The following is a 14,371-nucleotide window of genomic DNA, read 5'->3' as shown; positions in this document are numbered from 1 at the left end:
TGATTAGGATAAGCAAGCCAATGGGGACCTCTCCACCATAACTCAAAACTACCAAGGTTTTGTGGGCTAATACCTCGAGATAGTACATCTGCAGGATTATCCTGCGATGAAATGTGATTCCACTGATCAGGGGAACTCATTGACTGGATTTGACAAACCCTATTACCTACAAAGGTCTGCAAGAGATTTGGTGGCGTTTTAATCCAGCTCAAACATACACTAGAGTCGGTCCATAGATAACACGCATCAAATTTTAAATTCATTGATATTCTTACCTTATTTACTAAGGTAGCCAATAAATAGGCAGCACAAAGCTCTAATCTGGGTATTGTTAATACCTTTAAGGGTGACACCTTCGACTTTGAGCATAATAATCTCACTTGCATATCCCCACTCTTGGTCACACTACGTAAATATATACATGCTCCATAAGCTTCCAAGGAAGCGTCAGAAAACCCATGAATTTCGATGCTTACTGGATTATAACATAACACATGTCGGGGTATTTTCAAATCATTCAATTTTGGAAGTTGTTGCTTAAAATTACACCACCTAGTATTAAGATCTGAGGGAAGGGACTCATCCCATGACAGTTTGTTTAACCATAACCTCTGAAGGATCACCTTTGCTACAATAACACATGGAGCCACCAGCCCCAAAGGGTCAAAAATTTGTGCTATGTCTGATAACACAGTTCTCTTTGTTATTCGATCCCTATCATTATTATTAATACGAAACATCAAGTAATCTTCATCACACAACCAGTACAAACCCAAGGTCTTTGTTTTTTCTGATTCACCAAACACTAAAATAGAGGATAATGAGTATTTGTCCCTTAGATGATCTAACACTTCCTTGCTATTAGATGCCCATTTTTGTAACTCAAAACCTCCAGATCTTAACACCTCACTCACTTCATTACACAGGTTAATAGCTCCACCAGTAGACTCAGATCCGGATATCCAGTCATCCATATAGAAATCCTTGTCAATGACCTTGGATGCCTTTGGATATGTGTCACTTGACTCACTTGCCAACTGTTTTAAGCATCGGACTGCCAGGTATGGGGCAGAGGATGTGCCATAAGTTACTGTTTGAAGTTTATACGTTAAAAGATCATGAGATGGATCTGACCTCCATACAATTCTCTGCAAGTCCAACTGACTAGGATGAATCAGTATCTGCCGATACATTTTAATAATGTCAGCACATATAACCACATTATGTTGTCTGAATCTTAAAATGATTTGAAATAACTCATCTTGCAGAGTAGGTCCCACTAACTGGATACTATTTAAAGACTCACCACTCTCAGAAACAGCAGACCCGTCAAACACTACTCTTAATTTAGTAGTTGGACTCTTATCATTGGTCACACAATGGTGTGGAAAATAAAAAGAAGGACTCTTGTTTAACTCCTCTGGAGGGACTTCCACCATATGTCCTAGACGCTTGTACTCTTCCATGAATGCTATATATTTTTTACTTAATATTGGATTTTTTGCCAATTTATTTTCCAATGCAAAGAACCTCCTCACAGCCTGGTGTCTCGAATCACCTAAACATTCTGGTGAATCCTTTAGGGGAATATGGACTATGAAACGCCCAGACTCATTTCGACTTGTTGTTTTAGAGAAAATACCCTCACACTGTTGCTCCTCACCTGACAACAATTTTTTCTCAACTTGCACCTCCTCCACCTCCCAGAACCTTTGCAGCATGTCCTCAATACTAAACTTTCCTGAAAAATGACAACTGAAACTGGATGGTCGTAATACCTTGTTAAGATTTCCCTTGTTACACTCACCACCAATAATCCAGCCCAGCCTTGTTTTTTGTAGGACAGGCAAACCCTCACCCAGACTGATTTGACCTATACACAACAAATTCAAATAAACACTTCCACCAATAAGGATATCAATATCCCCTGAATGATTAAAACTTGGATCAGCTAAATTTATGTGGTTTGGAATAGGCCAATTCCCTGTACTAAAGGAATTTGATGGGTAATTGTCACTTAGAATAGGGATTACCAAACATGAAAGTTCAGTTTTATAATTGGTTTTAAGCCCTTCTAACTGGACCATACACCGATACTTTAATTGGGTTATTGTTTTTCCAACACCCGTTATAGTAGATGACAACTCTATTTTAGGTAAACCCAATCTATCACTACACTTCTGTGATATAAAATGGCTCTGGCTGCCACTATCCAAAAGTGCTCGACACACCTGGTAGCCACCATTTATGTCTTTCACCTGCACTAGAGCCGTTTGTAACAACACTTGCTCTTTGTCATAACACCGTTCACTAGACATATTTATTGTAGTATTCACTAAGGAATTTGCTGCACCCTGAGACTCCTGAGTATTTTGTTCAGAATGAGGTTCAGCATTACTTTTTCGAACAAAGTGCAACAATGTGTGATGTTTTAAATTGCATTTTTGACACCGAGAGGACGTACAGTTAGAGTAAGCATGACCCATTTTAAGACAATTAAAACATAAATGTAATTGTTTTACTTTATCTACCCTCTCATTGGTAGATAATTTTAAAAAATTACCACATTTAGATAAAACATGAGCACCGGAACACATAGAACACGAGTTACTAGAAAAAGGGACATTTTGGGCATTAAACACTCTTTTGTGATTGTAATTTCTATCTACACTTACTTTCTCCACCTTATCTTTACACAACTCTAAATTCTCTAAGAAATCCGCCCTTGCTCTTAAGAAATCCATAAACTCTGGAAAAGTTGGCAATACATCACTAGTTTTGGCCTTTTTCTCTTCCCACTCTCGAAATGTTGTCTTATCTAGTTTCCCCCCCAAAATATAAATAAGAAGGGTATCCCAAAACTCACATGGTTGATTTAAACCCTTTAGACATGTAATATGTTTAGACACACTATCTACCATAGTTCTTAAATTACTAGAACTTTCATTTATCAAACTAGGCAGCTTAAACAACTCTTTTACATGATTTTGAACTAAAATACACCGATTTTCGTACCGCTTGCACAAAGTTTCCCATGCTAGGATGAAGTTATCTCCACAAAGCTCAATACTCCTAATTACCTGTGCAGCACCCCCCTCCAGAGATGCCCTCAGATAATGGAACTTTTGAATATTTGAAATTCCATTGTTAGAATTAATTATTGAGTCAAACAAATCCCGAAACTCTAACCAATTTTTGTAGTCACCAGAAAATTTTTGTAAATTTATTGCAGGTAATTTAACACCTTGAACACCCTGTATACCCTGATTATGTTGAAGCCTTTGCTGAGAGTCAGCATGAGAACTAGAAGCACTTGACTGAGCCTTATTTGTTTCAAAAAACGCATAATATTCAGTTACTAGCTTTTTTGCCTGCGAATTTAATTTAAAATACACATTTTCGAACTCTTCACGATCATCTTGCTGTTTTTTCTCATCTGACTCATCGACTGACACTTCAATCTGACTTTGCACCTCATCATAATCACTCAATACCGACGAATATCTCTCTAATCTACTTTCAAGCTCAATAATAATTTCCTTTTCTACATTATTAAGTTCAACACCTCTTAAAACTCCCTGCAACCCTTCAAGGTATTTTTTAAAAAGAGTTTGACGAGTCTTAATTGCCCCTCTCTGTTTAATAAGTTGCTTTAATTCCTCTGACATTATTTTAAATTACAAACAACACAAAAAAGAAAAGGAAACCACTTTTTTACTCAGTAAAAAGGAAAAACAAATTGGAAAGGACTCACATTTATCTCTTGGAGTAGTTACACAGTACACGTCCCATCATACTAAACACCAAACCAAAACAGGTAACAGGTACACTTTTTAGCGGCGGCTTTAGCCTTGCTGCGGCTTTGCTTTTATTACACACGCCTCTGTTCTATGACTTGTCTGAACTCGAAAAAATAACACCGGCTTTTTACTCAAGATTTTACGGTTTTTCACTTTTTTACCAGCGTCGTTATCACAAATCGACAGGCCACTTTATTCACTATTCGACACGAAGGACCATGATTTTACATTACACTTTTTTGTATCTCTGTTTTGAAATAAAACAACCAAATTTCTTTAAAATTACGGTGTGATTTATTCCGGTTGTACTCTCAACACACACATACAGAAAAACTAACCTATCTTCTTCCTCCCGCTTCGTCGCGACGTGCCTGTACGTACGCATGCAAAAACCCTGGCTTACGTAATTCGATGTTGCCGCTGTGACATATTTTTATTGGTATTTAAACATTTAAACAGGAGTGATTACCGACCTTGTACTTTTTGATGCTATATCTTTCTCTATTACACTTAAAACAAAATAAAACTATTCTTTATTTAGTCTGCAGCACTTCCTGAACATGTCGTCATCACATTTCACATATTGGGATATTAACATCTTAAAATATCCGTCTTCCCTTCTTTTTTTAAACAAGGGATACATAGGTCCTCTTTGACGCTTGTATATGTAGTAGTATAAAATTAAATCATCTTCTTCCTCTTCCTCTAATAGATATAACAGAGCAATTTTATCGCACATTTTCGCCAATTTTAAATTAATAAAATTAAATCAACCACCAGGGTAGTCAACGCCCGCTCCACGACTGACTGATCGGTCGCATTTTGTCAACTGATGTTAAAACTGTCGTTGTCGCTTGTCTCGGTCGCAAACATCGAACGTCTACCTTAACTGTTCATTCTGCTTATTTGAAGAATTCATTTAATCCAGTTTTAATGACGCAATGAAAAACTTTCTTTATTAATATACTGAGGGACATAAATGCTTTTTTCTACAACCGTGCCTAAAGTACTCACTCCCAGGGCATGTAAAGTTTTACTTTTTTCGCACTAGTGCCTAAAAAAGTATTTTTACACATAGTGCGTAAAAGATAATTTGACATTTGTTATATAATTAGTTAAATAATGTTTTGACGTTTGTTTTTTTACCGTAAAGTTGTTTAAGTGCGTGAAGTAATTTGGTATTTTTTATTTATTTTTTAATGTTTTCTTCGGTAGTAGCAAAAAACTTTGTATGTTACACGTCTGTAAAATGCCCTTTTTCATTAACTTGTTGATCATTGTACACACTTATTTCATAAATAAAATTTCTTTTAACAAAAACAATTTCTTAACAAAATCTAATTACTATATTTTCCGTTGTGAATACAGTATATCATATACTATAATGAAATGACAATTTTCCTTTTATAAAGCCTTCAACTCATGACATTACTATACATAAAACAATAATTTGAATTAACTAACAATTAAGAAGTAAATAATCTTAATTATTTAGGATCAATAGTCAACGTAACGATCAATGTTTTAAGTGTAAAACATGCATTTCAGTTTTATGTTCTCTAATCTCAGGTAGTTATAGTATCAATTACAGGGATTTGATATAAAATATGCATATTCTTGACAACAATATTCAATATTCTCTGACTTCTATGATAACCAAATAATGGTTAGTTATTGGTTCTATCTTTATTTGTTTGGTTTGCTTTGATCCTGGACATTTAGAGACAAACGCAACTTTTTGGTGAAAAAAAAATTCCTACACTCTCACTATTTAAGCACAAATTAATGGATTAAAGAATATTTATATCGGCCTTAATAAATACAATTAATTACAAAATAAAAATCAACACCCGCCACACTAAAAAGTCGCCAAGCTGACAGAGGTATGTCAACGACAGACCCCTAATCTCTTCTGAAAAAATCTCAATTAACATCATATATAAATCTAAAATGTTAATAAAACATCCCTTAAAACTTAATCTGTCTGAGGAGAATAACAATTAATGGGCGAGTCGATACCTCAATGTGAATTTCCGATTTAAAAAAATCATTCGTTGCTTCTTCCCCCCGTTCTCCGCCTTTGAGCAGCTATCCTAGCACTTCTTCTGACCGGTTTGAGTGCTTCGGCTTGAGGGTTTTCTTTTTCTGTTTGCCAAGGGTCTGGAGTACTAAAAGTCCATTTGCCTACTAAACTATCCCACTAAGAAGAAAGAAAGCGGTTTTAATACGGATATAAATATATTTTTTCTTGCTTATTACTTTATTTTACATTTGGGATTTAATTTGCATGTAAAGATTATTTATTTTATTTTTTTTATTGAAGGGATCCCATTAAATATTACAACAAAATATAGCTTACGTTTATAAGTACTTCTAAAGATAATCATTATACAAACACTTATTAATAGGAACCTACATGAGATAGATATCAAAAATGGCACAATTAAATTAAATCATATTAGAAGCAAAGAAATATCCAACATTACAAGGAACTGACTCATTAGCAAACCTACAATAGCGTTGAATAGGAGTGTTTTGAACATAATTGGTACGACCGAATGTATATGTTAAATAAGTTATACAGTGTCAATTTGAAAACTTGTATTGACGTTTAAAAGTTAATATCTTTGAAAGCAAAAAAGTTAGGAAAACTAAATTTGGTATAAATGTTATATATGTAAGGGGAAGAAGATCTAGCATATTTAGGTTATGGAGTGAGCGGCCCCTTGGGCTATGTGCACATCAAACGCTAAATTTTGAATCGAACCACCATTTGTGAAAGGGTCTTTTTGAGTCGGATTTATTTGGGATTTTTTTTTTTATTCGATAAAGGGTCTAAAAAAGTACAGTTTAAATTAAATGTATTATACAGGGTGTCCGCTAATTAATGGTACATGGAAAAACCACAGACTACTGATGTAAAAATATTACGATTTAACTATATTTACCTATATCCAAAAGTTGATATTAACTGAGATACAGGGTGTTAAACATAAAACTTTTTTTTGTTTTTCCCCAATAACTTTAAGAAAAGTTAATTTTTTTTCACAAAAATTTGTAGTTAGGGGTTTTTTAGGTCGAGAAATTCATTTTTTTAACAAATTGAGTGTACAATGTAGGAGGCGCTGTCTGCGACATCTTTTTCTCTTTCATAAGGTCATAACTTTTTTGTGCTTAAATGTATTGAAGTTTTTATTGAAAATAATACTTTTTTCATATTTTTTACTTAAAAAAGGTATACTACTTTCGGGTCGCTCACGCCGTTTTCGAGATATCTGCCTTCAAATTATTTAGTACAGCAGCTCAAGCAAGCAATAATGTCTTGTTACTCTTTACCAATCATTTTTTACATCATAAATAATGTTTTAGTATAAATCATTGAGAATAATGCAGACAAAAATTGGATTATCATTTAATTAACTTTATTTAAAATAACTATGACACTAGAAAATCTATTGAATGAAAATAACATTAACGAAAACAAACTTAACTATGCGACTGATAACTTTTCCATTTTCCAACTGTGACGAGATTTAGTAAAAAAATAGATCTGCTTTTGACAAAAACTGTTCAAAATGTCTACCATTCACTTCAATACATTTAACAGTTCTTTTGCTGAAAGATCTCCTAATTTAAAAAAATAATTGTTCGTTTCGTAGCTTTTGTGCAGCATATAAAATTCTCTGCCATAGTTCTTCTCTGGAATTCACTATTTCTTTGTAAACGAGCGACTTCATATAGCCCCATACACAAAAATCCAGCGGGTTAAAATCGGGACTTCGCGCCGGCCATGGCCTCTGGCTCCCACGACCTATCCAGCGATTAGGAAAACGGTTGTTCAGGTACTCTCTGACAGCTCTAGAGAAGTGTGCTGGCGCTCCGTCTTGCATGAAATACATATGTGGCCTTATGTCCAGCGGAATATCATCGAGAAAATCTGGTAAATGTGTTTCTAGGAACTCAAGGTAGAGTTCCCCGTTTAAATTGGGCGGTAGTTCGAAAGGGCCCAATAAATGATTATCGATTATACCACACCATACATTAATTTTGAATTCATGTTGGAAATGACGTTCGTGTACTGAATGTGGATTTTGTAATGCCCATAGTGTGTTTATTTCTAAAATTGAAAATGCCTCTACGTGTAAACGTTGCTTCATCAGTAAATAGTATCTTATTCAGAAACATGGAGTCGGCATTTATTTGGGCACGGCAAAAACGAGCAAATTCTATCCTGGGCGCAAAATCTTTTCTAATAAATTTTGCACAGGAGTGAAATGATACGGATAAAGACCCTCTTCGTGAAATATTTTACAAATAGATGACTTGCCTACTCCAGTTGCCGCAGCAGCATGTCTTGCACTTATTTCCGGATTTTCAGCCACGCGGACCAGAATTTCTTGTTCTTGTTCTGGAGTTATAACTTTCGGGCGCCCTGCGGAATTCCGTTTAGGACGAAATGTACCTGTTTCTCCTAATCGATCGTAAAGATTTTTGAAGATCTTGAAATCAGGTTGTCTTCGATTTGGATAGAGTTCTGAATATCGTCTATAGGCTTCGCGTCCATTAAAATTTGCCTGCGCATATACACACAACACATCCCTCATTTCGGCATTTGAAAAAAGATTGTGCCTCGGCATTGTTTCTCAACTTAAAAATTCAACAAAACAGTAAACTGGATGCAAAATTGCTTTCTCATAGCTTACTTTAAAAAAGTTATTAGAATTATTTCCGGATTATATTAATTATTCAGCCGGGGTCGAGTGCATGGTGCACTAAATAATTTAAATACAAATATCTCCAAAACGGTAACTCTGAGCGACTTCAACTTAGTATACCTTTTTTACGTAAAAAATATGAAAAAAGTATTATTTTCAATAAAAACTTAAATACAGTTAAGCACAAAAAAGTTATGACCTTATGAAAGAGAAAAAGATGTCGCAGACAGCGCCCCCTACATTGTACACTCAATTTGTTAAAAAAATGAATTTCTCGACCTAAAAAACCCCTAACTACAAATTTTTGTGAAAAAAAGTTAACTTTTGTTAAAGTTATTGGGGAAAAACAAAAAAAAAGTTTTAAGTTTAACACCCTGTATCTCAGTTAATATCAACTTTTGGATATAGGTAAATATAGTTAAATCGTAATATTTTTACATCAGTAGTCTGTGGTTTTTCCATGTACCATTAATTAGCGGACACCCTGTATATAAATATGACAAAGAATATTTTTTTCTCCAAATACTTTGTTGATCATATTTAAGTTGACTTAAATAAATGTTACCTATTTTAGTTTGTACAAGTGTATTTCAAAAATATTATAAATGGTTAATTTAACATAATTTCAAACAAAGTTTACCGTTTTTTTTTTAAATTAATTCGCGATCAGACATAGTGTATAGTTTAGCTAAAAGAATTCAAATAGTTTTTATTTATGTGCCTAAAAATCGTTGCACTATTAGCGCTGCTGCTGCATTTAATGAGAGAAATGTAAAAAGGTAAAAATGTGAGTCACGTGATTTTAAAATATCAAAAAATATGATCGGTGTCAAACACAGTAGCAAAAATAGTTCAGAGTAGAGCACTTGTTGAAGCCGCACAAGAAGAAGTATTAAGGGATTTTGCTATGAATCTTACAAAGTCTTTACGCCAAGGCTCAGAGTTAATAGGAAATTCTATGTATCTTGAATCTATTCATAAGATACTTAAAATAAATCATTTTTACTCGTACAAACTGCAAATACTTAAGGAATTGTGTCAGACTCCTGAGTTTTTTAAAAAATGTTTGCTTCATCGCGAACGTACTTTTAAAATGGTTCTGCTAATAAACATTTTCTTCATTCCCTTGATTATCTTTGGAAACGAATTATAACAGAATGTGCATCTATTCCAAGAACACTATTTTACAATGCAAGGAACGAGTTTCAAAATATATTGTATTTTTGTTTAGCCCAAAATGGAATGCAGTTTTGCATTTTATTTAATAAAACAGTATTTCACAAAAATTTGTTTTTGATCCTATATTAAATTTAACAAAATATTGTGGGGGGGGTCTCCCCAAAGGGGTTGATCACCCCTCGACTTAAATATGGCATTCTTCCCTTTGCTTATAAAACATTTGTACCAAATTTGGTTTTTCTGACTTTTTGAATTTGACAGATATATGCATTGAAAGTTTTTAAATTGACACCCAGGACTGCAAGATGTGTCTTTTTTGAGCGTAGCTAAATAAATTTTCATATTTACAATGGCAAAATAACAATGATCAAGTATTCTTTCACCTAATATCTTTGTAAAAAACGAATAAAGCAACATTTGGTCAACTAAGCTACTTATTATGTTTGAAACCTTTAAATCATTGTTTTAAATTTGCTTAAAGTTTTTTAAAGTTTGCTTTATCATGAGGAATTGCTCGAAAAACTCTTTACCTATGGTTTTAGATCTTTCTTATCAGTTAGAAAACAAAATGTTAGATCTTTGGGTATTGTTTTTAATATATGCTCAATAGAACCATGAAGTTACAGATAAGAAATGTAACCGAAGATTAACCAGTGGTGCGATGCCAAGTTTTCATTTCTAAACGTTGGTAAAACTAAATTATTAAGCTTCAAATTTACCCGTATCGAGTGGATGCTACGATACCAGGGCTGTCGCAAAAGATCTGGGCCACGGATGCTACGTATGGATATTTCTTATTTGGAAAAACTCTTAAAAAGCAAATCATTTTATAGTTTGGATGAGTATTTTAGAAATAGCTGTGAGGAAACCTTCTTTATTTTTTATGTATTGTATATATTTTAAATTTTTTTTTAATTGAATAAAATTTATACTGTGAACTGGTTATGTTAAGTGACATTTTATTATACGTGTATATGAAATTTCAGATCTTTTAAATTTGAATTTTTATTCTTATACCATTTTTTTACATTTTCTAGACTTTGTCTACAAGTCCTATGCATTTATAATAATAAAGCATGTTTCGAATTTAAATAAACAAACCGAAACCAGTTAGCGAGGTAACCATAATAGAATATGATGAAAATGAGCCAATTTCAACGTTTTGTTGGTGACCCGTCAACGAATATACTATATGATCCACACGGTTAAATGCCTTAAAAAAGCCTGCATATACAGTATCAACTTGCTTAAAATCCAAATCCTTGCATATAATACTACAAAATTAGTCAGGGTTGATCGACCGAAAAAAAATGCTGATTTCTATTTATTAAGAGATTAGGAATAGACGATTGTATGCAGCCACTTAGTTTTAACTACGTGTCTGAAACTAGTTTTTCACTGCTCAAGGAAAGTTGATGTTTTTTTTTTGGCATATTATGTAATATGGACGCCATCAGAACCCAATGTCTTTTTAAAAGGTAACTAAGAAATTTTGTTAAAAATATCGCCTAAAGAACAAACATCTGTAAAATGTATGTTTACTTATAAAGGTAGGATTCAGTGGTGATCTGTCCTTATAATAAATAACCGTCAAATGGGGTTAAGTGAATCAAAATAAGTGGTTTTTTTCGTTTTTCTGCCAAAGTATTAAATTAAAAAATATGTAAAAAATATTGTAGATTCTGGTAAATGTCTTAAAAGATTTTGTTAAAACTTGTAAGCATTTAAGCATGGGAAGTCCTCCATTTTTTTTGATAAAGTCTGATTCACTTTACCCTCCGGTTTGGGGTAAAGTGAATCATGTATTAGAAGTGCTGTAAAATTCACTTTAAACATAATGCGGGTAAAATGAATCAACAAAAAATAAAAAAAGAAGATTTAAACGGAAAAAAACACTTAAAAAAAACAAATTCTTTATTTTAAAGGTAACAAAAGTAAGATTAAGTAACAAAGTCTTATTCTATAACACATTCTATCACAGAATATTAAGGCTTTATAAAAACAACAAACTTAGGAATTTTTCTTTAAACAAAAATGGCACTCTTGGTAAAAAAAAACTTAAGTCTACATACAAAACATAGGAAAATTAACAAAGAAGAAATTACTCCTCCTCCTTAACTTTTTAAATTCGTCGTTGTCTAAGTTAAAAACAAATTTACCCCTCTTGAAAGACTTTTGACGCAGTTTTCTAATAATTTGGTCTTGGCTTATTAGGCAAAGGTCCTGTATTTCTGGATAAACAAAATACCCCTTTTCCGAGTTTCCCTTTTTTCTCATGGCATTTATAGTAAATTCTTTTTTCTTTGAACAATTCTCGATTTTGCCAACAAACAATCGATCTCGTTTCTCGGTTGGAAACTTTGCAATAATAAACTCCCCAATCCTTGGCTCCATGGATAAAACTGTGTCGATCATGTAAGTATCATCATTCGATGTCGACGGATTTGGATCAAACTCGTCAAAGTTTTCAACAATATTTTCGAAATCACTTAGGGAAAAATTCTTTATCTAACTCATCATCCGATATTTCCAGGGCTCTTCTTTCGTTTTTTTTCATGTTTTTTTTAGATGATTTTTTGTGGGTGTTTTATCTATTATCGTTGATAATAAACTTTGACTTGACACACTTTTGCCAGCCTCGATAATAATTTTTTTTCCTCTCTTTGTTGATTGATTCGGGGTAGTTTTTAAATTTTTTAGGTGACTGATTATTGTGTTACTCCAGGCCTGATCATTATTCTCACCATTTTCATCGATGTGTAAATTTCGTGGAATTTTATTTAAAACTTTGTTGGGATCGAGCGGAAAAATTCCACATGCCTTAAAACCAGCAATGGAATTTTCTTTCGACTTTATGCCAACCTTTTCCACACTCTGTCTCAGCAGCCTTGGAAACTCCGTTTTAGGAATGACTCCACGGTGTTTTAGTTTCCATTGTTCCAAGGTGGATCTCCATGCAGCTTTTAAAGGCCTAAAATACGCGACATCGAGCGGTTGAAGCAAATGAGTTGAATTGGGAGGGAGTAAGACAAAATCAATTTCATTATTCTCACATTGCTATACGACATTAGTGGTAATGTGGCAATTTAAGTTATTGCCTATTAAAACTTTACGCTCAGCAAGCTTTCGAAAATAAGGCATGACAATTGTCTTAAACCAGTCCTCAAATATATCAGAGTCAAACCATCCACTCATGATTCTGTTATATCTTGCTCCTTCAATTCCTCCCTCTGTCCAACCATCATAGGAATGTTTTGCCTTGTATACCGTATATGGAGGCAGTAATGTTCCATCAGCGGCTATTGCAAACATCACAGTTGTGCTGGTCTTTGAGGAGTCTATTAACCTATGGGCATGCTTTGCACCTCTTTTTGTAATTACTTTAGCCGACCCGGGATCATCCACAAAATTGGTCTCGTCGTAATTGATAATATTTTGAGCAGGGACGTCTTTCAACGTGACCTGCAAGTTTTCAAAATATTTTTGAATAACCTCGCGGGTTAATGCACCTCTAACGCGTTTTGTATTTTCAGCCAACTTAACGGTAAGGTCTTTATTTCTGCTCATAAAACTTTTGAACCAGTCCATCCCTGGCATATTTTCTTTAAATCTGGAATCCCTTACTCCTAGTCTATTTAGATATTGTTGCACAATTGCTCTAACATCTGTACTTTTTAATGGGAATCCCCAGTCGGCGCAAATTTTGATTGTCTCCTTTAGTCTTAGCTCTTGCTCACCACTTAGTACAGGCTGTCGATCATATTTTAAAGAATGTTTGCCATGATATCTTCTTTGAATGGTACTGAAAGGTACACCAAATCTTTCAGATGCTTGTCTCATGGACATATCACCTCGTCTAACCGCTGCCACTGCTCGACGAACATATTCTTGATCGTAGTTACATTTTCCCTGCGGCCCCAATTTTTTTTTGTAAATTCTCGGCATGCTAAAAAGACCAAAACTAATAAAAAAATATTTCTTATATAAAAAATTATTTAAAAAAAAAGTTCTAAAAAATTTAATCATAAATTTACAGCGACACTTAAATGTTTCATTTTACCCATTAAAGTTACCATCTTAGAAAAAAAAAATGCTAAAATTCAACAAAAAAAAATTTACCAAAAATTAAGCACAAATTTGTTTATTAATGTCTAATAAACACATTAATTACATTCAAGTAAATAAATATTAATATTGATCACTTCCGCAACCAATCGTTTCCAAAGTTTTGTAAAATACAAAAAAATCGTTTAACCGGAACATGTCGTTATGGTACTCACGTGTATTTTTTTGAGCAGCGAAACACACCCTACCACATACAAAGACATACTAACGAGGTCATCTCGATGCAATAATGTCACTATATGGGGCAGGTCTGCGACGGGATCGACTTTTTTGCGGAAATACCCGATTAATTCATTTTACCCACTATGATTCACTTAACCCCGTTTGACGGAACATTTCATAAATTAGTTGGAGCCTTCGTTTTTGGGAAAAACCTTAAACTTACCGATGAGCTCAAAATTTCATTTCTTGAGGGATGCCACGACACGTCCCTGACACAAGTCATATGGCCTTTCTTCTGCATCACAATTTTACCAGTCAATGAATCATAAACTGTAAATAAAGGTCAAAAGTAATAAATTAGAAATGAAGACTAACACATGTGCCAAGCAC

At 33.7% G+C, this 14,371-nt stretch overlaps 1 protein-coding gene across 1 annotated transcript in view; it reads right to left on the bottom strand.

The window, feature by feature from the left end:
• Positions 1–5,582: 5,582 nt before the first annotated feature.
• The window catches only part of LOC126739954 (DDB1- and CUL4-associated factor 11), a 69,638-nt gene continuing 60,849 nt past the window's right edge, over positions 5,583–14,371 (bottom strand). The window contains exons 11-12 of the mRNA XM_050445790.1: positions 14,205–14,311; positions 5,583–6,000 (exon numbers count right to left, since the gene is read on the bottom strand). Coding sequence (XP_050301747.1) covers positions 5,848–6,000; positions 14,205–14,311 — 260 coding nt within the window. The 3' untranslated portion in view covers positions 5,583–5,847. The remainder of the gene's footprint in view (positions 6,001–14,204; positions 14,312–14,371) is intronic.

Source organism: Anthonomus grandis, chromosome 8 (assembly GCF_022605725.1).
Source record: "Anthonomus grandis grandis chromosome 8, icAntGran1.3, whole genome shotgun sequence".
NCBI lineage: Eukaryota > Metazoa > Arthropoda > Insecta > Coleoptera > Curculionidae > Anthonomus > Anthonomus grandis.
This window is presented reverse-complemented; position numbering and strand designations above follow the sequence as displayed.